At 54.6% G+C, this 25,842-nt stretch overlaps 2 protein-coding genes and 1 non-coding gene across 5 annotated transcripts; 2 read left to right on the top strand and 1 right to left on the bottom strand.

The window, feature by feature from the left end:
- Positions 1 to 886: 886 nt before the first annotated feature.
- On the bottom strand, positions 887 to 11,240 carry PSMB3 (proteasome subunit beta 3). The gene is made up of 6 exons (XM_029928733.1): positions 11,130 to 11,240; positions 10,638 to 10,822; positions 8,259 to 8,366; positions 3,677 to 3,854; positions 2,149 to 2,243; positions 887 to 1,016 (listed from the first exon to the last, which is right to left on the bottom strand). Exons 1-6 carry the CDS (start codon positions 11,130 to 11,132, stop codon positions 968 to 970), a joined length of 618 nt encoding a protein of 205 aa, XP_029784593.1. The 5' UTR covers positions 11,133 to 11,240; the 3' UTR covers positions 887 to 967.
- An 844-nt stretch (positions 11,241 to 12,084) lies between these two features.
- On the top strand, positions 12,085 to 12,158 carry TRNAN-GUU. Its single transcript has one exon. It is a non-coding gene; the product is annotated as a tRNA-Asn (tRNA).
- Positions 12,159 to 15,735: 3,577 nt separating this feature from the next.
- PCGF2 (polycomb group ring finger 2) lies at positions 15,736 to 25,526 on the top strand. 3 transcript variants are annotated; one of them, XM_029929076.1, is made up of 10 exons: positions 15,736 to 15,762; positions 21,328 to 21,478; positions 22,082 to 22,178; positions 22,491 to 22,546; positions 22,633 to 22,683; positions 22,872 to 22,980; positions 23,156 to 23,210; positions 23,303 to 23,398; positions 24,401 to 24,481; positions 24,961 to 25,526. In XM_029929076.1, exons 2-10 carry the CDS (start codon positions 21,367 to 21,369, stop codon positions 25,336 to 25,338), a joined length of 1,035 nt encoding a protein of 344 aa, XP_029784936.1. In that variant the 5' UTR covers positions 15,736 to 15,762; positions 21,328 to 21,366; the 3' UTR covers positions 25,339 to 25,526. The 3 variants fall into 3 exon arrangements, with proteins under 3 accessions (XP_029784936.1, XP_029784934.1, XP_029784935.1); XM_029929074.1 differs by lacking the exon at positions 15,736 to 15,762 and adding an exon at positions 16,367 to 16,501; XM_029929075.1 differs by lacking the exon at positions 15,736 to 15,762 and adding an exon at positions 17,480 to 17,591.
- Positions 25,527 to 25,842: the final 316 nt, after the last annotated feature.

Raw genomic sequence — 25,842 nt, 5'->3', positions numbered from 1 at the left:
TTTAATTTTATTTAAATCCAAACCTGAGGTGTAACGATGGTTTCAGGTAAATCAGAAACAGTTTTAACAGGCCCTCTAGGAGATGCAGAGGAAGGCTCAAGTTTGGGGACCACCGCCGCCCCGGGTCAGAAGCCAGAATAATTTGAGGAACTTTTCGGAAAGACACGCACCCAGGCCTTTAAAAGCCAGTTAAGTCAGACTCTCGAAGGATGGCATCAGAGTATCTTTGTGGCTAATGTACAATGTTCAAAAACACCACAAGCATCTTACCTGTGTTTACGCAGCCAAATTTCTTTCTACCTGAAACTATGAAAGATTGAAGAGTTTTCCTATAGGGGCGCCTGGGCGCCTCAGTCGGCTAAGTGTCTGCCTCTTGGTTTCAGCTCAGGTCATGATCTCAGTTTGTGTCAGAGCCCTGGGCCAGGCTCGTCGCTGACAGCACGAAGCCTTCTTGGGACTCCCTCTCTCCCTGTCTCCTGTCCCTCCCCTGCTCATGTGCATGCGCTCTCTCTCTCTCTCTCTCTAGAAAAAAAATTAAAAGTTTTCCTATAGAATTGAATGGAAAGGAGTCTAGGCTTTGGGGTCAAATGGAACATGGGTTTACATCTGTGCTCTACCACTTATTAAAGTCGCCCTGAGCAGGCTAACTGCCTTAACGCACCACGACGATTAAATTCTAGAACGGGTGAAGCACTTTGTGCTGGCCCTACCCCACAGCAGACACTCAGCGAGTGATCGTAGGTGCTCTCCCCACCGGTGCACCAGGAGGGTTTGCTGCAAGTCAAGAAGAAAAGCCAAGGGCGGAGCTACATCGGAGTGGCTATCTGTAACTGCCCAGCGGGGAACAAAGAGCTCTGGTAAAGTCCCAAAGACAAAGAAGCAGAAGTGAAAGAAAAACTATTTTATTTAAAAAAAAAAGAAAGAAAGAAAGAAAGAAAAACACAAAAGTGGGCTCTGGAACAGAGGGTTAGTCCATGCGGGCCTTCAGTGTCCTGGTGGTAATTTTGTCCTTCTCGCTGCAGAGGGAGAAAAGTCACAAAACATCTATGCCGTCCTAGACCCCAGAACACAGCTGTCCTGCCAACTCTAGGTTTCCCTGTCTTGCTCATGTTCCATTAACCTTAGCCTGTCTGCTCGGCCTGGGATGAGGAGGGGGAGAAAGAAACGAGCCCGGGGGCGCCTGGGGGGCTCAGTTGGTTAAGCGGCTGACTTCAGCTCAGGTCATGAGCTCAATGCTTGTGGGTTTGAGCCTCGCATCGGGCTCTGTGCTGACAGCTCAGAGCCTGGAGCCTGCTTCGGATTCTGTGTCTCCCTCTCTCTGACCCCCCCCCCCCCCGCTCACACTGTGTCTCTCTCTAAAATAAATAAACATTAAAAAAAAGAAGAAACGAGCCCAGTGACGGTCCTCCATATCCAGAACCACCCAGAGTAAGTGGAGGGCCCAACTGCGCACCGCCCCGAAGAAGGGCAGGAGCGCCCCCAAGCCCGGAGGACGAGTCACTTAGGAAAGACGTGTGCTGTTTCCTCCCAAGGAACATAAGAGGGCCCGAGGGTAAACTCTGTACCAGCCCCAGTCTGGTTTTCATGGAAACTGAGCAAGCTATCTCATAGCTAATGGGTCCAAGTGCTTATCTGGGGATGTACCCAAGGAAAGCTGTTGGGCAGACATCTACTTCACCCATTCGGGCTCCTGGTGACCGCCCCAGACAAGAGGAAAGGGGACGGCAGCTAGGGAGCCGCCTAGGGCTGGAAAACCCCTCCCAGAGCCCAGAACAACAGCCACTTGAGACTCAGAGTATCACCCAGAGGTGGGAGTTGGGAGGAGGGAGTCACCCCGAGTCTTGATCAGTCTGCGGTAGTGCTGCTGTGACTCAACCCCACCCCAGCCCCTGAGACCCTGGGGCCACTTCCTACGGTGAGCAAGTAGGGAGGAAACTCAGGGTCTTGGAGCCTCACCTGACAGGCCAGGGGCACCCGAGAGGCCCCCCGCACCCTTTGAGAAGCACGGGTTTCTGCTATCCCAAGCCTGTCACAAGCACCTTTCCTCCCTCACGCCTGATCAGGGCGGACGGGAAGATGGGGGATCTGTGGGGAACGGGAGAGGCGGGTGTATGCAAAGCTTCTAGACTCTTCGCAGCGCCTACTCACATGACGTGGACGATGACTCCCATGCCAGACACTGCATCCCGGTCCACGGCGTTCAACATGGCTTGGGAGATGGTTTCAAACAGGTGCTCTGGGTCCTGCAACAGCGCAGAAGCCTCAGACCCTAACTTGCCTTAACCCTTTAGCCCTCTTTTCTCTAGGCTCAAGATCCCCAACTCTGGCCACCCTCCTGTCTGGCGTGAGGGATGGCTCCCCGGACGTGGGAAGCCCCCTGGGCTGCTCAGATAGAGGTGGGTCCTGTAAAGGCGAGTGGAGCCCTGAGCCACCTCTAACCAGCAGTGTGACCTTGGACAAGTCATATGTTCCCTCGCTAAGTTCAATCCCCCTTCTGTAAAACGGGGAGAATCCCTATTGGACTTCCATGTGCTTTGTGAGTGGTCTATGGGCTCTCCTCCTGGATGTCACACAGGTGCCGCAAAACTCCATCTGTCCAACCATGAACCCACTCCCCACCCCCCAAAACGGTTCCTTCCCCTACGTCCTCCATCTCGACTGGCTTAGTGAGAAAAGTCAGGCATCCTCATTATCTCCACCTCCCTCACTTCGGAGTCAAGTGACCAAATCCACCGTCCTCCAGCTGCACCCCTGCCCCTCCCCCTACTATCTTTGCTCAGGCCTCACTCCAGGCCTCCTGCAGGTGAGCACAAGGACCAAGGCAATACGTGCCGGTTCGGTTCCTAAGTATCTTTGCCGTCAGGTACTAGGGAAAAGTTTGAACTCTGGAACGGCATTCAAGGACTTTTGAAGTCGCATCCCACTCTCGCTCTCCACCGTCATCTCACCGCCCACAGCAGCCACAGCGATCTCATCACTGAACACACTGGGCCCCTCTGGTACCTTTGCACAGGCTGTTTCTTCTGCCAATCAGGCCTTTGGTTTCCCCTCCTCCTGGCAAACTGTATTTGAACAGGCACTGGGGCGTCTGTCTGGCTTCACTAGACTGCAGGAAGCCCTTGAAGACAGGCCGCCTGGTTTCCCAGGGCCCCGCAGCGCTGGCACAACAGCCAACCCTTCCCATCAGGGACTGTTCTGGTCTCATGCGTTTTCCTCCCACCCCTCCTGTGGCAGACTAGGTCGTTATCCCCATTTTACAGCTGAGGTAATGGAGGCACAAAGAGGTAAAGTGACACACCTAAGAGCATAACTAAGGGACAGGTGGATTCAGGTTTCCAGCTCAGACAAGTCGGCTCCAGAGCCCACTGACCCGCCTCACCTGTAAGCCTGACCTCGCCCTGTGGTTGTTCACCGAGCGGGTGGGGGAGCCCCACACGCCCAGGGTAAGGAACTACTCGTCACTGCAGCAAACACCTGCCTGGGGCTCCTAGCAGACGCGGTTCTCCCTGGAGGCAGCCTGCACCCGGGCCTGGCAGTTTCCGGACACCCCCGCCCCGCCCAAGGCCAAGCAGCGGTGGCGCTCTCCGACCTGCCGCGTAAACACACTTTCCCCCCCCGACGGCCAAGGGGTGGAGACCCCAGAGCCTGGCCCCACTCCTCCACGCCACCAACTCACCATGTTGGGCTCCCAGAGGGACTCGCACATCCCGTACATCTGCTCGGAGCACGTGCCACTGACCACAAAGTCGTCAGTGACCATGGGGCAGCCGATGAGGTCTAGGGAGCAAATGAAGGGCTTAAAGGTCTTCGGGTCCAGCCCGGCGATCACTGGCTCTGTGTAGTAGGGGCCGAACCTGCGCGGGCCAGGAGCGGAGAGAAACCAGGACTCAAGAACGGTCACCTTCTTGTTCAGACCTCGCCGGACAAGGCCCTGGCCCGGACCCGGGGAGAACACAGAGGGCCTATCCGGGAAGATCCCCTTTCCCGATGGCCAGCTTTTTCTTTTTCTTAAACTCTGTAACGCCCAACGTGGGGCTCGAACTGACTGAGCCAGCCAGGTGCCCCCCATACGGCCAGCTTTGATTCGCCCTTCCTACCCCCTGGCATCTGACAGTGCTCGTCACAGCCTCCCCCGCCCCCCTCTTCCACTTCCTAGTTCTAGGAATTCTGATTTCTTCTACTCTTCCCTGTCCTAACCAAAGTCCTACTACCATTCAATTCTCTGTTCATCTATCTATACCTCCACTCCTTCTGGAAACAGATTTGAAGCAATTTATAGGAAACACACTAAAAAAATAAAAATCATGAAAACAATACAAGACACTCAGACTGAAAACAAAGTTTTGTTCTGAGTCTCTTGGCAGACAAGGCAAAGAAGGATACTCGGAAGCTGGGTTATTCTCGTTGTCTACCTACAGGAAATGGGAGATTATCACTTGTCCTGGACCCTGAGCTTTGAGGAAAATTAATCTCAGGAATCTCTCTATATAAAATACTCAAACGCCGGGGCGCCTGAGTGGCTCAGTCGGTTAAGCATCCAACTTCAGGTCAGGTCACGATCTCACAGTTTGTGAGTTCCAGCCCCGCATTGGGCTCTGTGCTGACAGCTCAGAGCCTGGAGCCTGCTTCAGATTCTGTGTCTCCCTCTCTCTCTTCCCTCCCCTGTTCATTCTGTCTCTCTGTCTCTCTCAAAATCAAATAAAGACAAAAAAATTAAAATATTAAAAATAAACAAAAAAATTAAAAAACTCAAAGCTAATAGCCGTTTTTAATAAAACAGTAAGACGTCTTATCTTAATTATTTTTAAAAAAGTGTAAATTATGTATTTGTTTTGAGAGAGAGAGAGAGCACGAACAGGGAAGGGGCAGACAGACTCCCAAATAGACTCCACGCTGACAGTGCAGAGCCCAAGATGGGGCTAGATCTCACGAACTGAGATGATGACCTGAGCGCCAAAGTCAAGGGTCAGACACTTAACCGACTGAACCACCCAGTCACCCCATTTTGTCTTTATTTATCCATGTCTTATATTGGCTCTCAGTAATATCTAAGAGCATGACCTTAAATTATAGCTCCGCAAAAACGAATTCTAATAATCCCATGTCTCTCCAATAGATTCCTGGGTATCAACTTCTATAAGAAACTTAAAATCAATCTTGTATGTTCTTCTCAATTAAATGGAAAAATAAAATTAATCTAAGAATATTCTAGACTACCTGGGTAATAACCTTAAAACTAAAAACAAGGGATGCCTGGGTGGCTCAGTTGGTTAAGTGTCTGGATTTTAGCTCAGGTCATGATGTCATGATTCATGGGTTCAAGCCCTACATCGGGCTCTCCACTGTCAGCACAGAGCCTGTTTCGGATCCTCTGTCTCCCTCTCTTTCTGCTTCTCCCCTGCTCACGAGTTCCTAATCTCTCTCTCAAAAGTAAATAAACATTAAAAAACAACAACTAAATACAGCAACACAGTTCAGGGTCTGCATTTGTACTTCTGGTCACACTGATGCCAAGGTACACCTGAAGGTAGTGACTTTTACTGACAGTGTTTCACAAACAGAGGTGCCTGGATGGATCCTCTCGGATCCATGAAAAGTTTTTCCTTTTAAGAAGACTCTGGGGGCGCCTGGGAGCTCAGTTGGTTAAGTATCTGACTTCCGCTCAGGTCATGATCTCCTGGTTCGTGGATCCGCGGGCCCCACTGTGGGCTCTGTGCTGCTGGGGCAGAGCCTGCTTGGGATTCTCTCTCTCTCCTCTCTCTGCCTTGCCGCTCCTATGCTTTGCCTCGCTCTCAAAATAAATAAATAAACTTAAAAAAAAAAAAAGAAGAAGCTCTGTACACTGCTCAACTAGCAGAACTAGCCTATCCTGCTAAAAAATCACCGACCCGGGTGGGCCTGTACAGAAAGCTCCTGGTGCTAAGAACCTGGGATTTACCAGGTCAGCCTCAGAACCCTGTATTTTTCTTTTCCTTTTTAAAATACTTTTTTAAGTTATCTCTATATCCAACCCGGGGCTCGTATTCACGATCGCATGCTCTACCGACTGAGCCAGCTGGGTGGCCCTGTATTTTCATTTCCAGTATACGCAGTGGGGCACTGGCTCAGCCGTAGAGCATGTGACTCTTTCCTTTCGTAAGTTTATTTATTTATTTTAAGTAATCTCTGCACTCAGCGTGGGACTTGGACTCACAGCCAAGGTAGTGGGTTCAAGCCCCATGCTGGGTGTGTTTACGTGTCGGACTCTTGATTTCGGCTCAGGTCAGAATCTCATGTGTTCATGAGTTTGAGTCCCGTATCAGGCTCTGTGCTGACAGCACGGAGTCTACTTGGGATTCTCTCTCTCTCAAAAGAAATACATAAACATTTAAAAAACAAAAGATGAGCCATTATGCATAAAATGTGAGTTAATCTTTACAGGTGTGAAAGACATTTTCCCCCTCTATAATCAGCTTTAAAAATTCTTGGGGTGCCTGGGTGGCTCAGTGGGTTAAGCGTCCGACTTCAGCTCAGGTCATGATCTCACGGTTTGTGGGTTCAAGACCCGCATCAGGCTCTGTACTGACCGCTAAGAGCCTGGAGCCTGTCTTCGGATTCTGTGTCCCCCTGTCTCTCTGCCCCTCCCTTGTTTGCACTTTGTCTCAAAAATAAATAAATATTAAAAAAAAATTTTTTTTTTAGTAAATAAATAAGTTCTTTAAGGGGCACCTAGGTGGCTCAATTGGAGTGGAGTGCTACTCTTGATCTCGGGGTTGTGAGTTTGAGCCCCATGTTGGGTATGGAGATTACTTAAATAAAAACTTAAGACAAAAATCATTTAAATCTTTTTCAATTCGGGATTTTGATAAACATCGTTACTACTTGTGGTAGACAATTCACAGATGAGGATATAAAGATACACCTAGGGGCGCCTGGGTGGCTCAGTCAGTTAACTGTCCAGCTTCGGCTCAGGTCATGATCTCACGGTTCGTGGGTTCGAGCCCCGCATCAGGCTCTGTGCTGACAGCTCAGAGCCTGGACCCTGCTTCAGATTCTGTGTCTCCCTCTCTCTCTGACCCTCCCCTGCTCACACTGTCTTTCTCAACAAATAAATAAAACATTAAAAAAAACTTTAATAAAAATTAAAAAATAAATAAATAAGGATACACATAAAAAAGGCAATGCTTCTTACAGTTTTTAGCTTTTTAATACTACAAACACTACTAGTGGTCCAGGTACGAAAATACAAAGACTTAGTTTTAAAAGCTAAAGAGGACTTCCGTGACTTTTCCATAAAGTTCAAAATTATTTCAAAATAAATGATTTAAAAAGAAATAAAGGACAAAAAAGAACTCCACTTGTCATTTTGCTACCCAGTTTTGCCCAGAGATGAGTGGAAAAGTCTCTGTGGAGAAGGGGCCTGGGTAGCTCAGTCGTTTAAGCGTCTGACTTCAGCTTAGGTCATGATCTCACAGTTTGTGTGTTCGAGCCCCATGTCGGGCTCTGTGCTGACAGGTCAGAGCCTGGAGCCTGCTTCAGATTCTGTGTCTCCCACTCGCTCTGCCCCTCCCCTGCTTGCATCCTGTCTCTCCATCTCTCTCAAAAATAAACAAATGGCAAAAAAATTTTATTTAAAAAAAATTTTTTTAACATTTTATTTATTTTTTTGAGAGACAGAGACAGAGCATGAGCAGGGGAGGGGCAGAGAGAGAGGGAGACACAGAATCCGAAGAAGGCTCCAGGTTCTGAGCTAGCTGTGGGGTTCGAACCCACAACAGTGAGATCATGACCTGAGCTGAGGTCAGATGCTCAACCGACTGAGCCACCCAGGCGCCCCAGTAAAAATATTTTTAAAAAAGAAAGGACCCCGTGGGTTTCGCTTCCATCCCAGCCTCTGCACTGGATCCTAAAGCCAGGCCTCTGCTTTTGTCATGAAGTCTTCAGAGAAAACGGACAAGAATTCACATACCCAGTCCTGAGGTCCCGAGGCTCTAGGGCTGACAGGCCTAGCTCTGGAGTGAGGGTGGCTCCTGGCTGGGTGGCTCCAGGGCACGCTTTGGGGGGGAAATTCTGTTGCCTGGAAGCAAGCTGCTCCGCTACGTGCATTCCCTGCCTTCTTCGGAAGCAGCCCCTTCTTTCCTATTCGGCTGCCAGACCCATAAAATAAGGTTATCACCCTCCAAACAAGAAACAGGAGCACAGGGAGGAGTCTCCCTGGGCCTCCCTCCTTACGACACGACCACGGGGCCACAAAGTCCCGGCCTACTCTTCCCGCTCACCGTTTCTCATACAAGAGGTTGGCCACCATGCTCATGAGGGTGTAAGGCTTGATCTGCCGGCCTTCCTTCAGCTCATACAGGTTCAGCCGGAACTTGAGGCGCTGGGCACTGTGACAGGAGGAGACGGGAGTTAGTAAGTCACTGCTGAATGCACCCCAGCGTCCACGCTGCGGACGTCAGGAGGTACGTGGGGACACGCAACTGCTGCCCTTGCCAACTCTCCTGTCTTCCTCTCCCAGGGGTTTTCTCGCGTCCACCTTTCAGCCTTGCCCAACTCTTGTCCCCTGTAAACACGCCCCCTAACACTTTTTTGCCCACCACGCTTTTTTTGAGGTGAGGAAAGGGGGCACTCAGAAGTGGCTTTTTTCCTCTTTCTCGAGGAAGAGAGGAATGATCCGTGCACCATCAAATGCACGTCTCCTCTACGCTCTGGGCAAGCGTCTGCCTGCAGACGCAACGACGGAAGCCTAGGCAAAAGGAGCAGCGCGCCGTGAGAGCTGGCCCCACGCCTCCCTTCATCCTGCCACTTAATTTTCCCATCCCGAGGTGGGGACACAACAAATCACCCGGTGGTGAGCTGATGACTTGGAAAACTACAGAGTCTTCCGTGTGGGAATTAAGGAGCAGCTGCTCCGCCAATGGCTGGGAAGGTACCCAAGAAAAAAAGGCCACATTGCCTCCAGTGCCACAGCTCTGAGCCCAGGACAGGCCCCTGCAGGGAGGAGCAGCCCAAGACCACACCTGCCAGGAGCAAAGTTGCTCAGTGAGTCAAAGGTTCCAGAACAAAGAGCCCTGGACACAACCTGAGCTTCCTCTTAAGGTGGGGAAACTGAGGCCTTGCAAAATTAGCAAGTACCGCCCGCAAGCATACAAACTCTACAGTGACAGAGGCCTTTATGGCGACCGTTGCCTTGGTTCCACCAGGAGGCATTTCCAAGTCACATGTTCTGGAGACCTGGGAGCTTCAACGGAAACAAAAGAGAAAATGTTCTGACCAACTTCCACCCGCATCAGTGAACTAGTCTCTTGATCTAAGAACTAAGTCCAGGAACTGCTGTTCTTTGGACCACCAGCTTCCTGTAGGACCTGCCACTTGTGACATCTTCCCTCTTGAAACCCTAACTTGATTCTTTTCCTTTGGCTTCTCTTCTTCCCCCGCCACTAAATATACAGTTCAGCTCTCAGAACAGCAGCTCACTTTTCTCCTCTATGTATTCCTTCTGTCCAAAATCTGTTCCCAGAGGTTTTAAAAGATCACCGACACCTCTCTAGCCCTGAGATATAGAATTTCAAGTTCCCAACTGCTCGAAAGATGTCCCTACATGGATCGCCTTGTCCCTTCAAAATTGGTGTCAAAATCAGCCATCACCTTCCCCTAAAACTAGTCCTCCCTATTTCTGGATTTCAGTGAATGTGCTCAAAACAAAAACCATCTTTAAAACACTTCTGGATTGCTGATATGCCAACTAGTAATCTAGACACTAGAGGCAGATAAAAAAGACACAGAGCCCACCCTCAGTGAATGACTCTTCGGCCTCACAATATCCAAGCGGCCACTTAGGCTGCGACAACTCTCAGGAACGCCTTCCTTTCCCTTCCCATCACTTCCACCCCATGAGAACAATAACCCTCAAACCTTTTTTTTTTTTTTTTTTAAGTTTATTTATTCAGTTCAAGAGAGGGAGAGAAAAAGAATGAGAGAGAATCCCAAGCAGGCTCTACACTACCAGCACGGAGCCTGATGCAGGGCTTGAACCCACAAACCATGAGATCGGAACCTGAGCCAAAAGCAAAAGTCAGCCACTCATCCAACTGAGCCACCCAGGTGCCCTGATAACCCTCATACCTGGACCAACACAACAGCTACTGATTTCATCTCCCACACTCCCCTTCTTCTCACATCACAGGCCTTCTGTCCACTACATGAGGAAACCAGCAGCTAATATGCACCAGCTGGTCATGGGGTAAGTATCCTCCTGTGTCCCATTCCCAATTAGACCTGAAGTAATTATTTAGGGACTGAGCACGGGCCTGAGAGGGACCTGCATTGAGATCCTGAGTGACATTCATTAACTTGCATCTTGGACAAGAAACTCTGAGAACTTCAGTTTCCCCATCTGCAAAATGGGACAGCAGCATGGTAATGTAGTTAGGTGGATTAAATGAGTCCCTGCATGTAAGGTGCTCCGTGCTGAGTAAATGGGTAAATGCGGGTGAAAGTTGGTTAGGATACTATTCTTTCTGGCTTACGGTGTCCGCCAAAGCCTCTAATTTGCTGCTGCTCTTTGGTAGATGACTGATACCTGGGCCACTCAAGACACCAGGCAAGGGCTAGTCCAAGAAGAGGCCTGCGGGTGGGCGGGGACCCCCGACACTTACACAGTCTGGACATCGGTGGCCAGTCCGGCCAGGCCTATGTACAGTCTATCGCCCATGGGAAAGATCTTCTGGAAGTCCGTGGTCACCATCTGGGCCTGGATCCCGAAGCGTCTGTCGGCAGCGATGGCCACACAGTTCTTCCCCTTCATGGCCATGACGGCTCCTCCGTTATAGGACATAATAGACTGTGGCAGACAGAGCGGAGGGGCTCAGCGTGACGGGCCAGAGCCCCCCCGCACAGTCCCTGATCCAGAGACTCCTGTGTGCATCGTCTTTCCCTCTGGAGGCGCCCGGACGCCTCGAAGTCCAGCTCTGACATCAGCTCTGGGCACCTGCGGGAAGCTGCCTTCGACCCCCTTGATCTTCACCGCGGTCCGCTCCCTTTCAAGCTTCAAACGACCACCAGGCCCTCTCCGCCTCCCAAACCTCCCGTGCCCCCTCCCCGTTCCTCAATCCCAACCCCGGGCCCCTTTTCCTCGTTCCTTATCTTACCATGACGCCGGTGTACTAGGACCTCCACTCGCCACAATTCCAGCTAACCGACTATGGAACCTCACTGCACAACCACTCTTGCTGCCTTCTCTCTATGAGCCCAAAGGCAGACCCTTCCGGGACATTTTGGCTTCCTACTGGCTGGCCTGTCTGTCAGTCATCAGAACCGGAGTTTGGTTGAGAAGCCAAAACCGAGACTGGGAAGGCGGAAAGTGAAAAGTCACTGTGAGTGCGGAAGCGCCTGGCGCCGCGGTGTAAGCTGGGATCGCGGCGGACCGGGACTCCCGCCTCGGGGGACCTGGGCTGGGACCTGTGTGCACGTGGGCTGTGAAGCCCGAAATAGGGGCTGCGGTCCCCGCTGAAGGACCACGGTGTTGAGAACGCGCCGTGTGGCTCGGGTGTATTACTCACACTAGCTTGTTTCATTTACTCGTTCCAGAAATCCTTCCATCTCTGTGTGCTAGGCACTACGCTAGGCTCTGCACACTCACCGGCCTAGCACGGTGCCTGGAATTTAGGAGGCGCCCATTCAGTACATATTTAATGTTTCGAGGGGGAGGAGCTAGGGGAGGGCGTCGCGGATTTACCGCGGCTGCAGGGGTTCAGCTGCAAAGGGGAGGTTTGGAGACCAAAGGTTGTTATGCTTTTTGAGGCCCCCCCCGCCCCCCACGTATCCACAAGACTCAGGTCACCCTAAAAAAAGGACGTTTCGGGCTTTAACATCTCCTTATTTTCCCTTAAGAGCGATCTAGAGGAAGCCGGCAACTACCCCTCCCAAAACCGATGGAGGAGGGACGTTGGTCCCCTCTCCCTTTCCACGATCGGGAACCTTCCCTTCCCTTTCTCCCCAAGGCCTGACGGCTTTTGCCTGATTGCAGGGTTTCCGTCGGGTTCTTGCGCCGTCATAGGTTCACTCCCATTGACTCGGCTCACTGGCGCGCTGGCAGTTGTCACAGTCTCTGTGGCGCAATCGGTTAGCGCGTTCGGCTGTTAACCGAAAGGTTGGTGGTTCGAGCCCACCCAGGGACGCTGTGTTTTTCCCCCCTCTTTTACTAAAAGAAAAACCTTAAGCGCCATCCTCCTAACACTTAAGAGGCCAAATCATTTTGAAATGGCAGGGGTACGTTTATATATAGCAAATCGGAGGGTCATTGTGATGGAGAATTCGTTGATGATCAGTCAATGATGGGATTATTTCTCCGGCACTTTCCTCCACCGCCAACCTCCCACCCCGCCCCCAGGCTGGACTGCAGGAACGGCAAAGACAGAGGTTTTTGTCTCACTGTGCAATACGTTTCAGGTTGCATTCTTCGTAGGATTAAGAATGAATTTACAGTGGAAGTTGGACAGTTTTCTATTGTCTGCCTCAATCGATGTTACAGTCTCGAAATATTATGTTCGGAAGGGAAGAAAGTGGCGCGAGAGACAAAGGCAGGGAGAAACTGTGGGATAAAGCGAAAGGTAACAGACAACATAGCTGTGATACCACAGAGAGAAAGAAAAGGGAGATGACAGAGAAATAGGTGCGGTGGGTGGACAGAAGACGCCAAGAAAATGGAGGGAAAAGAGAAGCAGTGAAATATGAGAAGCATCCAAAAAAAGGAAAACAAAAACAACTACCACCAAACTATTTTTTCTAGAAATACACACAGAGCAGTGGAGCAGAGGATGGAGAAATAGAAACAGAAACTGACAAAGGACATTGTCTTGGGGAGAGAGAAGGAGTGAAGGACACAGAGGTAAAGATAATCATAAAATCACTAGAGGAGCCACCCTCTCCTCCCATTGGCACCATCTTCAAGGGGATCTGATCTTCACAGTAGCTCTTGGCATGTGCCAGAAATAATTAATTAGATGTCCCAGGTTCCTGCCCTCAGAAAGCTTCTACTCTGTGACAGACACAGCGATTCTTCTAGTGAGAAGTCGTCAGCTAGAGGACCCCTGTGAGGCAGTACAACTAGCACAGAACGCAGGGGGAACATTGGCACCTGATGGCAGTCAGAGCACATCCCAGGATAGGAGCTAACCAAAGGACTCGGGCAGTTCCCTTGGATATCTGGCTTCTCCTCAAGATTGGGCTCAAAGGACACCTATTCTGAAAACCTTCCCCAGTGCTCACCCACCCTTACCAGGTGCTCACGGGGCTGGTGGGGGCAAGCTAGATGGATACCCAGTGTCACGGAAGCTAACGAGACAGGCTATGCAACCCCATTGGGGCTTGAGCTCCTTGCAGGCTAAAGCCTGGCTCAGCAGCTTTAGGTCCCCAGTGCCTAGCACGGTATTTGACATTGGTACATGACAAGCACTTCTTTGCCAAGAAACCAGGGAGCTTCAGATGTGAGAAAGACTGGGTCTCGGAAGGTTCTCCTGGTAAGTCAGAAAGGCCAGGGATGTGGGGACTTGTGGCCCTGGGACAGAAATGTTTGAAATGAAGTTTTACTGGGTAGTGGGGTGTTCCTCCCTCTGCCTTGTGGTTTGCTAGTGACTGGCGCTTAATAACTCTCTGAGGAACAAGTTGATGCCCCCCCCCTTGAATATGGGGCCCCTTCGCTGCAACACTCCAGGATTAAAGGAGTGGCTGGTCCGTCCCCCGCCCCATGCACACACTTCGAGGGCTGCGCTAGGTGTAGGATGGAGATCTTCGGGAAGTCCCTACAGGTTTCTCTTTCCTCAGGATCTTTTAGCAGGAAAGGAGCGACAGTCCTTGCTGCGCTCCCTTCCACAAGGCAACCGGGGGGACAGTAGAGGACGCACAAGTCTTCTCCGACAGATCTCGGGATGCTGTCAAACACACTTGCCCTAGGGACAGTGGGTGTGTCCATGTCAAAAGCCCCCTTTCCAAGAGGGGCGGCAAACTCCTGGTATTCCTGTTTAAGGACCGGGAAGTAGGTGACCGGGGTCTTCACCCCACCGCCCGCATCTTCTCCCGGGGGTTCTCAGAGCACCCCGTCTACGAGGACCTCTCTCTGCCCATCCTCCTCCTCTCTGCCCCCATTCGGCTGGTGTGGGCTGAAGGCTGAAGCTGCCGAGGTCTCCTTGTCGCCGACCAAAAGGTGAAAACACTCAGTACCAGGGGCCCCGCTTCGGGTCGGCCTGGGCTGCGAGCGCCTGAGGAAGGGGGAGGCAGGCACTACGAAGCTTGAGGATGATTTGTCTCCCAATTTCCTAACTCGAGCCACCCACCGCCAGTGCGCCTAATGGCCCTTCTGGCCGGATAATCAAGCTCTCTGGAAGGACAGACCCGGTGACCATCTCTAATAAATCTTGAATAACGAATAATCGAATCGACCGTCTTAATGAGGCAGGGCCCGGGTCGTCGCCGTAACGTAGTATCGATTGGCTTGCCCGGCGCCAGCCTCGGCCGTCCTCCCTGCCTTTGCCAAGCCTCCCTCCCCGTTTTCCCCTCCGGCGGGAGCCACTGGGGACCGGAGCCCCAGCGCGGGGAGGAGCCGGGAGCGATGGTCGGAGGCGGACTGGCACCAGCCGCCCTAGCGCTCGCCGGGCTCCTCCCGCCGCCGGGGCGAGGGAGGCGCACGAACGGCGCAGAGCTCGGAGCGTCCCGGGGAAAAATGCGGGAAGCAGCGCAAGAGAGAAGAAAAAGCGCGGGCCCACTTTCGAGCCCCGGCACCTGATTTTCTAGTCCAGTCGGGCCTCTTGCATTGTGTCCCGGACCCGGAGTGAGTCCAGGTCTTCCTTCAGCTGGTCTCCCGACCCAGGTTACGTTCCATTCTTCTCCGCGCAAGCACGCCGGGGGCGCCAGCCTCCACCTCAGCAAACCGACCCCCCGACTCAGACTACCCCCTAGGCCTTTCCCTCCGTCCCCCCGCAGTTCGCTTTCCCGGGGCGCCCAGGCTGGGTCCCGGGCGGTTGCGTTTTAGAGCCGGTGATCGGGCCGCCGAGAGGGGCCAGTGGGGTGGGGGGGACACGCTCTCTCCCACCGTTGCAGTTATTAATTTTAAGGGAGTGTCACTTAGAGTGAATGAAAATACCCTGGACGCGTGGCCGGACGTGTCGGGTCCCCTGCCAGAACCCAGCGCCCTTTGATCCCGGCAGGGTAGGACTGCAGAACGAACCACATCCCCGCCCGGTCCTCCTCATTTCGCCTCATTTTCCAGGCGCCCCAGCTTAGGGGCAGGGATCGCAGGGTCAAGGGGTGGGGGGCACACATACATTTTTTAGGAGGGGAGGGTTAGTTGCAGAGATTAACAGAGAAGATGATACATCCTCCAGGGTGAGGGTTTGTTTGGGAAGCGTGAGGTCGCGTCCCAGTTTAGGGGGCCCGGCACCCGGTGTGGGGGCAGCAGCGTTAGCCTCCCCCACTCCTCCTCTTCCCCTCTCCGCAAACACCCTGAAGGAATGAGGTCACGTGGGTGAGTAGTGGGCGGGACCTACTCTTGTCTGGAGGAAAAAAGCCATTTTGTACCCCCCCAGCCCCGGTACCTCCCCTCCCCCCTCGGTCCCCTCCCCTCCCCTCTCTCCCTCCCACCCCAAGCCGCTTTCACAAACTCCTTTCTTACCGTAGGTTTCTCCCCTCCCGCTGCCAGAGCGAGCGACACGGCTGCGGCCCCCCTCCCCCCTTCCCTCCCTCCCTCCCATCCCCCCCTCCCCGAGACCCACCGGACCCCGAACCCAGGTAAGTGGAGGCAGACTCCTTGTCCTTTCCTTCTGCTCCGCAACCGGAACGGGGCTCGGGGGGGGGGTGGGTGGGGAGGCGGTCCATCCCTCCATCCTCCTGCGGGAGGGGGAGATTCCGAACCAGGCCTGCTTCTCGCGTCCCCGCCCCACCCCGCGAGCCCCTATCCTAGCTCGCCCCGTCCGCCTTTCTTTCTCCCGTTTCTCTCCCCTTTTCCCTTTCCTCCCTTCCAAGATGGCCGAAACGGATTCCCCCTTTTAGCGATTTGGCGTCTCCCTCGACCACCACCTCTTTGTGCCGCAGCCCCCTCGCAGACCTGCCCCCGAGGTAGCGAGGGGGAGGATCCGAGGCAGCCACCAGGGCTGTGGGCTACGCGCGGGGCCGGATCCTTGCCCCCCTAGCCCGCCCCATGAGCCAGAGCGGCCCTGGCCCTGCCCCGCTACCCCTTTCGGTTTGGGGAGGGGTCGCTCTCTGCTTCTTCCGTGGGCACTGGGGCGTCGTGGACGCGCAGGGACTTGAGGCCGGGAGGAAAGCGACATGCCGTTCTGATTGCTGCGGGGCCGGGGGAGGGCGCTCCTCCATGCCCGGGTCCCCGGGCCTCTCGGGCACCTCCCCCAGCGGGTCCCTTTCCCCCCAGCCCAGGACCGGGCGCCCCGCCCCCTCCCCAACCACCCCGGCAGAGCCTCTTTCTCCGGAACACCCCTCCTTGGGCCCCGCCGAAAGTTTGACTCTAGGGAAGGTAGGAAACGGCCACCCGGTAACTGAGGTCCCCGATCCTCTGACCCAGGCTCCGGGGGAAGCCCGGGAGGAGGGAGTAGAAGGGAGATGGGGGGGGGGGGGGACAGTTATCGCGATATTTCCCATCGCCAGCGGAGGGTTCTGATCGACTGGCCCCTCTTCCACCGGGGAGCCGGGCTGCCCCCTCCTCCTTCCCCTGGCCCTCCTTCCTCCAGCTCTGAGGGGGTGGGACCTCTCGGCCAGTAGACACCCCTGCCCCTCCTGTATCCACAGTGGGCCCAGGCATGCCTCTCCCCCTCCCCCACTGCCCCCATCTGCCCAGAATTGCTCCGGATGGCTTGAGGTGGGGAAGGAAGGGGGGGTGGATTTGCCTGTAAATATTGTGGAAGTGTTAACCCGCCCCTCTCCCTGGTCTTTGTCTCTTAGAGTAAGCCCCCCCCCCACCCCCATACGTATACATGCCTTAGTCTCTCCTGAGCTCCTTGTTGCTTGGGGGCGCGTGGGGGGACCCGAGGGGTGTCTCTTGGTTGTCTCCCGCTCTCCTCTGATGCCTCCTTCTCTGGGCCTCTTGCAGTTTGTATCTGTTCCTGAAACTCCTAATTTCTTTCCTTCCTCCCCGTCTCCACTCCGTTCCAAGGTGTTAGTCCTTGGAGAAGGAGCATAAAGCTAGCTCTGTTGCCGCTTTTGGGCAGGGAGGTTGTCCCAGGGGCTCCCTGGTTTGGAGTTGGGGGTAGTAGCCTTAGAGCCGCCTTTGGAATGAGGCCGGAAACAGACCCCAGGTGAGATCTGGGACTCAGCATCTGACCCTGTGTTGCTTGAGTAGGGTTCAAGTTGGAGTTTTGGGGGGTGGGCAGGAAGGGGGGGCCTCTCTGCTGCCCCTTGCCTTGCCTGAGAGATCTTGGTGGATGGAGCTGTTGCCATGGGAATGGGGAGAGCCTGACCAGGAAGAGGCTGCATCTTTGTGCAGGTCAGATGCCCACCCTACTCCTCCAGCCTCTGGCCCCCAGAGTGGAGGTCGGGAGCTGCGTTGCCTTTGTTGCTGGAAGACTTACGTTGTGATTTACCCTGGGTGGACGGGGGACACACAAAAGGTTAGTGTGGATTGCCAGCTCTGGTTTCAGGCAGGGATGGGGTGGTTTGGGGGGTGGCTTGTTCATTTGACAAGTGTGGGCCTGGCTCTGGTCTGGCTGTATGTGTGATGGGGTGTGTCTGGCCTGGTGTGTGTGTGAGAGAGTGTAGTGTCTGTCTGGCCTTGTGTGTTGTGTGAGAGAGATGGAGGGGGTGTGTCTGGCTTTGTGTGCATCGGTGTGTATTTGCCAATGTGTAGCTCTAGGTGTATATTTTGGGTTTGGTCTTTGTTTGATCTTTTTTGTCTTTGTCCCTCTTCCTGCTTCAAAGTGAGAATGTGTGCGGATGGTCATGTTTGGGCCAGACTCTGACCTCTCCCAGAAGGCTCACTTCTAAGGAACCTGGAGTCCTTCTGCCTTCCACCTGCGTGGATGGGTAGTCAGGCCAGGCTTGTTGGTTTCTTAAAGGGGAGAGGGGAGCCTGGCGTGGGTGCCAGTGTGTAAAGAGTACTGGAGGAACCGGAGCACAGGCCGTTTCTACTAGGACTGCCACTGTGTTGCTGCATGGCCTTAGCTAAGTCACTTCTTTCTGCATTTCTTCATCCGGAAAACGAAAGGATTGGACAAGATGCCTTCTAAGATCTCTTCTGCTTCCACAGTTCTAGGTGTCTGGATGTGACCTTGAGCGGCTCTTGCCACGACCTGGTGATTTTCTAGTGGGGTGTGGGGCTAATTTCATGGGCAGGAAAGGCAGAGCAGAGAAAGTTCTCATGGGGCATCTAAGGAGCAGGGACCTCTGGGTTATCAAAGACGGCCTGTTTTGCAGAAGAAAATGGAAAAACAACATAAAGGAAAAAAACCTGAGAGAACCCCCAGATTGCGGAGAGCTTCCAGAGAAAGACTGGCTAGAATGGCGAGATGGGGGTGGTCTCTAGGAGGGGCTTTGAGGAAGAAAAGACCAATGTCAGGCTTGAACGGCAGGGAGGAACCCACACTGACTGCTGACCCAAGCTCCTTTCTTGACACTGAGGCCCAGATCCCCTGGGGCCAGGATGGGCCGCCCAGCGGCCTGCCCTCGCAAAGACCGTGGTTTGGGAACAGAAGGCGTTGAAGGACTTGGCTGCAGTTGGGCGTGGAGAACAGTGCACAGGTCCACTGTGGTGATATCGGTGGAACTGATCTGTTAAGGCCACCTCCAGACAGCCCCTGGTCTCCCTTTTCTGCTTCGTGGAACTCTCGTTTCTCCCTCAGGCTGTTTCCCTTCTCCCAACCTCTTTCCTAGAGTGGTGACAACTAGAGGTCTGGCCACCGTCACCCCTCTTCCCTCTCCTTCCCACAGTGCACCAGCCACTTGCAGCCGGGGAAGAACTGGGGGTGGGGCCTTGAGGCCTTGGTGTGGGGGGGTGTACAGTGGGGGAACCCAGCTCCTGTTTACAGTTGTTCTTGGCACCTGCTGGCTGGGCCCTGCAGGTAACCATGGCAATCAGGTGAGGAACCAATCTGCGCTTCTCCCTGCCCCCAGCCCCAGAGGTAACAGGCTGAGGCCCCTGAGGATAGGGTGGGGGGATCGCGGAGTGCTGCAAGGGGGCCTGCCCTGACAGCAGAGGAGGAGGAGGAGTATTTCCGTGCAGTCAGCTCCACAGCGCCTTCCCCAGGCATCTGGAAAGGAGAGCATCTAGAAGGGAGCTTGAGGGAATCTTGGTCTGAATTCTCACAAATGCTCGCGGAAGTGAGAGGGTAAAGGTCATGGCCCTTGCCTAGGAACTCCTGTGTGTTGAGGCCACAGTCTGCCTGGCAGGAAAGGCATGGAAGTTCTTAAGAGCAGGGGTCTGTTTGGAAAACCCGGCCGGCATGTGAATGAGGCTACTGAGGCAGTGCGAAGCGCCTGCGTGTTTGTGTGTACGTCCATGTGGTGTTTGTGTTTGTGTGCGTATGTGAGAGGGAGAGTCAGAGCCAGGTGTGAGATGCGCTGATGGCAACCTGGACACTCGGCATCGACCAGGATGTGTTGTTTCCGCCTGTGTGTACACATGTAGGTTCATTTGGACACACACACACACACAGGACAAGCAGTCACACAAAGTAGTTTTGGAGGCCCAGACGTCACGTACACATCCAATGGATATTACGCACGCTCAGCGAGACAGCCGCTTGGAGTTTGTTCTCTCCTCTGGATGGTTGTAATAATATTTGGGCATCTTGCCAGGGACGGGGTTACTATGGAAACGACCAAACAGTGGAGTAGCCAGCAAGCCGCCTGCATAATTGTTAAGGGGGAGCCCTTGCAGGGAGGCTGGCATAGGCCTCCCTCCTTGGGACAGGAGCCCCTTTCCTTCCTGAGACTGAGTCTGCGCCTCCCGGCCACGTCTCCGCTGACTCTCTGGGCTTGCTTGTTGTTCCCCTCTGTCTGCCCTGCAGACTTGGTGTCTCCCGCGTGTGGCCTTTGTGTCTCTCCATCTCTTCGGGTCTCTGGCCAGCCTCTGTTGGCTGTTTGGGTCCTGGCCAAACATCCTGGGGTCTCTATAGAAACTGTTGATCCTGGCTGTGAATTTCTGGTCCTAGAAAACCCAATATGGTGTCTTTAGAAATCTTTCTGGAAAGGAGAGAAGGGTGTATGTTGTGAAGGAGTCTTAGGGGGCTTGGCCACCCTCCCTAGCCCCGCCCCCTTGGGCTTTTACTCTGGGAAAGAGGAGGGAGGGAGGGGCCTCCCCTTCCAGGCCCAGATTTGATTTTTATACCAAGTAGTTAAGCACCTCAGCCAATCCAGGGTTGGGCTCTGACTGACCTCCCCGGTCCCTGCCAAGGCCTGGCTGTGTGCTCCGGGCTGCTGCAGAGAGAACTTTCTGCCTCGCTTTGGCAGGCCTATCTCTGAGAGCCTGTGGTCTCTCACTGGACAGCCTGTGGACGGGCAACGGATGTGGCAGCAGTGTCCATGTGGGGAAAGTGCTGTGTGTGCCTGGGAGGGACATCCCGGACTGTGTATGGGACCAGGGGACTTGTGCAGTGGGCCGTCCAGCGGGGACTGTGCCGAAGGGGCAAGAGCTGTCTTTTTTTGCCCAGGCTCTTTGCCATTTCCTGCAGGGTCCGGGGCTGGGGCTGCGTGTTCCCAACTGGGGCACGTAAGGACCATCCCCCCTATTTCCTGCCTGAGCACCAGGCCTGGAACCTGCATGGGCAGCGTCTGGTGGATTTCCAGGGAGCTACTCTGGGCCCAGGCTGGATGCAGAGCCAGGAGGATGAGTGGTGGGGTGCTCCCTCTAAACTTAACCTGTGCCCACAGTGTTTCCAGGATGTTACCTTCCTGGGGGAAGAGTGACGGGGTGGAGGGAGCGGAGGATGGAGTAGAAAGACTGAGGCAGGGGCCTTGCAACTGAGTAGAGGGTCATCTGTGTTTCCTCAGCTCCTAGCACTCACTGAAGTGAATACGGATTGGGATCAGGGACATTTTTAAAAACTCTGTTCTCTTCCATTTTCCTGCCTCCCTGTACCCTCTGGAGAGTTGGTCTCACCTCAGTCTTTCCTCTCGCACTTGAGATGGAGCCTGATGTTGTCGCTCAAGGTTGCAGGAGTCCCCAGAGCCCCCGCACCGGGTGAATACCCAGCGGGGCCAGGAGGAGGTGGCCCCACACATGTAGCCCATCTGGCCTCCGGGGCAGAGAGCAAGAGCCTTGGGCTTGAGGACACACGTTGGGCGGTGTGGACTGTGGGAAGGGCTCTTGGATCTCTGGGGTTTCTGAATCCACTTTCATTTATTTCTCAGGGTGACGCTCCCAGGCCCCCTGCCCCCCACCCCGGCATCATGCATCGAACCACACGGATCAAAATCACAGAGCTGAACCCTCACCTCATGTGTGCTCTCTGCGGGGGGTACTTCATCGACGCCACTACCATCGTGGAGTGCTTGCATTCCTGTGAGTTGGGCAGGCGGGCTGCTGCTCAGGACGGCCAGTCTTCGGCCGGGTCAGAGGGGCACTGCCTGGGGATGGCGGAGCACAAGGCCTTGCCAAGGAGGGCACATGAGTCCGTGCGCCTGGTGGCGGTCCCTGATCGCAGACAGACTACTGGGGGGTAGGGGCAGGGGGGAGGCTGGAGGGGTCAGCCCAGAGGTTCATTTCAGGAGCCTTCACCGGACTCCTGGCTCCCTCCTTGAGCCTCTGGCCAGAGCTGCGGCCCTGAAGCTGAGCTCGGCAGAGGCCGAGAACCCAAGGAGGTGTCCAGCAGGCCTGCTGTGGTTTTGTACTCTGTCGGACTTGGGGCTCCCCTTCCTCTTGGTGTATGACACTGGCCTGACACATGCACTCCCACAACCCCTCCACCCCCGAGGACAGAGGAGGGGCAATTGCCATCCATGCAGAACAGGACCACATTGAGCCTTTGAACGGGCTGAAATGTGGGGACAAGGTGGAAAGAAGGGACACCTGGATCGGAGCAGAGGCCGTAGAGGGCTGGTCCTGGGTTATGAAGGGAGCTCTGACTCTCCTTTCTTTCTCCACGCCCTCCCCCTGTCCTCCAAGTCTGCAAAACCTGCATCGTGCGCTACCTGGAGACCAACAAGTACTGCCCCATGTGTGACGTGCAGGTGCATAAAACAAGGCCGCTGCTGAGCATAAGGTGCGCCCTGTGCTGTCCCTCCCGCCACGCGGATTCTCTGGGTCAGCCGCCCTCTGCCCCTCAGCCCTCCTTGCGTCCTGCTGCAAGGCGGCAAGTGGGGGAGAAGCACGGGGCATCGGTGCAGGGCCCTCCCCCTCCCTCTGTCTTGTGTCCGGCTTGTCTAGGCTGAGAAGTACTAGAGGGGTGAAGACCATGCCTGCAGGAACCCTGGTGCCTGCTCCCCAGATCCAAGGAGGGGAGGTGGGAACAAGGGTTCCTGGCCAGGGAGATTGGGGTGAGGTGGTTGCTGACGGGACTCTATGCTTTTTCCAGATCTGACAAAACCCTCCAAGACATTGTCTATAAACTGGTCCCTGGGCTTTTTAAAGGTATCTGTCTACACACACTTCATCCTGCCCGCTGCCCCCGGCTCCCCTGCCTGCTGCTCCCTCCTCACCCTGCTTTCCTCTTTCAGATGAGATGAAACGACGCCGGGATTTCTATGCAGCGTACCCTCTGACGGAAGGTGAGTGTGTTCCCTTGTCCACACGAGTGTATGGCGCTGCCCCAGGCACATGGGCTGGGTGCCTCAGGGTGTCTGTCTTGCGAGAGCCACTACATCCCCGCCCCAGCCCAGCTCCAAGACCCCATGGTCCTTGGTGGGGCTCCTTTCCCCATCCTAGGCCAGTCCCTCAGATCCCTCTCCTTCTGCAGTCCCCAACGGCTCCAACGAGGACCGCGGCGAGGTCCTGGAGCAGGAGAAGGGAGCTCTGAGTGACAACGAGATTGTCAGCCTCTCCATCGAGTTCTATGAAGGTGTCAGGCAAGTCTGATCCATGCCTGGTTTGGGGGATCCTAGGTGGGGTCTCCCTTTTCTTCCACCCTAGCCCCCTTCCCCTAGCAGGAGAAGGTATCTTCGGGAAAGTCTTCTGGATGTGTGCATTGGGGGTCCTGCTGGCTTCAGGGTCTCCCTAGCTTCATTGTTTCTCCTCCCCCAGGGACCGGGAGGAAAAGAAAGGTCCTCTGGAGAATGGGGATGGGGACAAAGAGAAGGTGAGTGCCAGGGGCCTGCCTAGGAGTGAGATGTGGGCTGGGAGATGGTGCCTAGGGTGCACCCTAGCCCTCGGGTCCTTCTCTCCCAACAGACAGGGGTCCGGTTCCTGCAATGCCCGGCAGCCATGACCGTCATGCATCTCGCCAAGTTTCTTCGCAACAAGATGGATGTGCCCAGCAAGTACAAGGTGAGCCCCTGGGCCCTTTCAGAAACCTAGTGCCTGGCGTGGCGCTGTGTCTGATAATCTGCACATCCCGGCCACTGTTCTGAGTGGGCTGGGTGACATCAAGGACCTGCATGGTTGTGTAACTGAGCTGAGTAGAAGGGTAATTGAAGCCAAGATTAGGGTAGTGTAATCTTTGTCCGTTAAAGCCAGTGTGGTGCGTGGGACCAAGACGGAGGGTAGGTGTGTGTGCATGGGTGTGCAGGCTTGCGTGTTCAGAACTGTGACAGGGGTATGTGTGCAGCAATACACAGTTTTGTCTGGGGCCAGCTGGCTGAAGGAAGGCCAGTCTGAAATGCCACTGGCCCTTTTGGGCGGCACTTCTCAAATTTGAATACGTCACTGGCTCTCTACAGATCTTGTCAAAGCATAGGTAGGTTCTGCATTTCTAGCAGGGTCCCAGGTGCTGCCAAATACTGCCGGTCTGTGTAGCACACTTTCGGTATCAAGGCTGTAGGACAGCGGATCCCAAACTTTGCTGCAGATCAGATTCACGTGGGAAGCTTGACAACTTGACTCCTGTCGTACCAATTAAATCAGAATCACTGGTGAGATGGGAGCTTGTTTTTTTTTTTTTTTTTTTTTTTTTTTTCCCCAAAGCGCCCAGGGCCATTCTGCTGCAGACTGGGCGAGAGCCAGTGCCCTGTGAGATCTTTCTCACTTGGGTTTTTCCTTTGCCCCCAGTTTTTCTCTGGAGGACCTGCCAGAGACTGAGGGATTCAGAGAGCTGTGTGGATGGCCGGAGGCAGGGGTTGTTAATGATGTGGTATCTTCTCTGGATCCTTCTCCATCTGGTGGTCTGGAGTTCTGCCGGGACAGCCCTGATCCGGGAAGTCAAACCCAGCATGAAACCCCAGAGTAGTAAAGGAACACCTGCCGGTGCCCCTTCCCCATTGCCCCACCTCCCACCCCTACCAGGAGCCTTGAACCTGACCGGGGTCCGGTGTCCTCTGTCTCCTCCTCCAGGTGGAGGTTCTGTATGAGGATGAGCCCCTGAAGGAATACTACACTCTCATGGATATCGCCTACATCTATCCCTGGCGGCGGGTGAGCTGGGCGGGGACAGGGCCGGGAGGGGAACCCAGCAGGGTCTGGCCTCGGTCGCTGGCCACTGTGACCACAGAGTGACCAGTAAGCACAGTTCATACCTCGTCCCATGAGCTGGGCATGTCCAGGGGGGCCTGCCACACTCTCCAAAGGAGAAGAGGACACTGGCAGATCACAGGCCCTGATATGGGTCAGAAAGGAGGGTCGGGGGGCTATGGATGATCAGATCCTGCTTCCTATTTTCCAACTCTCCCCTCTCCAGTCTCTGGCCTTGCACGTTCTGTCTGCCTCTCTCTGTCCTTGCGTCCCTGGGTCTCTGGCCTTGCTTGGTCAGTCTCATTTGCCTACCGTCTCTTTTCCCCGGCCTGGATGCCTTTCTTCCATCTGGGCACTGTCGGGGGAGGGTTGGGTGGCTGCCTGGGTTGCCTCTTTCACCTGACACCCTCCCCTTCACTGCCTCTCTGCCCCACTCCCTGCAGAACGGCCCTCTCCCCCTCAAGTATCGGGTCCAGCCAGCCTGCAAGCGGCTCACCTTGCCCACAGCACCCACCCCCTCGGAGGGCACCAACACCAGCGGGGCATCTGAGTGTGAGTCAGTCAGCGACAAGGCTCCCAGCCCTGCCACCCTGCCAGCCACCTCCTCCTCCCTTCCCAGCCCGGCCACCCCCTGCCATGGCTCTCCCAGCTCCCACGGGCCCCCAGCCACCCACCCTACCTCCCCTACTCCCCCTGCGACAGCCAGTGGGGCCACCACAGCTGCCAACGGGGGTACCTCGAACTGCCTGCAGACACCCTCTTCCACCAGCAGGGGGCGCAAGATGACTGTCAACGGAGCTCCTGTGCCCCCCTTAACTTGAGGAAAGGGACCCTCTCCCTCCTTTTCCAGCCATGCCTCTCCACCCCTCCACTTTTTCTGGGCCCCTCTTCCACCTCTCCTACTTGCCCCACCTCCTCCCGCCTTAGGGGTGGGGGGCGGGTTTTATAAATAAATCTATATATATATGTACATAGGAGAAATCAAATATACATACTTATTTTCTATGGACCAACCAGATTAATTTAAATGCCACAGGAAACAAACTTTATGTGTGTGTGTATGTGTGGGGGGGTGGAGTGTTCATTTTTAGGGGGTCTTGTGTAATTTTCCCTGCTTGTTTTGGGGGTGCCTGGAGGTGGACTAGCAGGGCCGCTTGAGGCTCGGTAAAGCTCTACTCCATCTCCTCATGTTTCCCAAGGCAGATGAGATGTTCGGGGAGCCCCACCAGCCCCCAAAGCTTTAGGCACAACTCCAGCTGGCTGTGAATGGGGTCTACCCTCTCTTTCCCCATCTTGGCTGCTGTCTGGCCCCACCAGCACCCCCC

The sequence above is a fragment of the Suricata suricatta genome, chromosome 17, assembly GCF_006229205.1.
Source record: "Suricata suricatta isolate VVHF042 chromosome 17, meerkat_22Aug2017_6uvM2_HiC, whole genome shotgun sequence".
Taxonomy (NCBI): Eukaryota; Metazoa; Chordata; class Mammalia; order Carnivora; family Herpestidae; genus Suricata; species Suricata suricatta.
The sequence above is the reverse complement of the archived record's forward strand: the minus strand, read 5'-3'. Positions and strand labels throughout refer to the sequence as shown.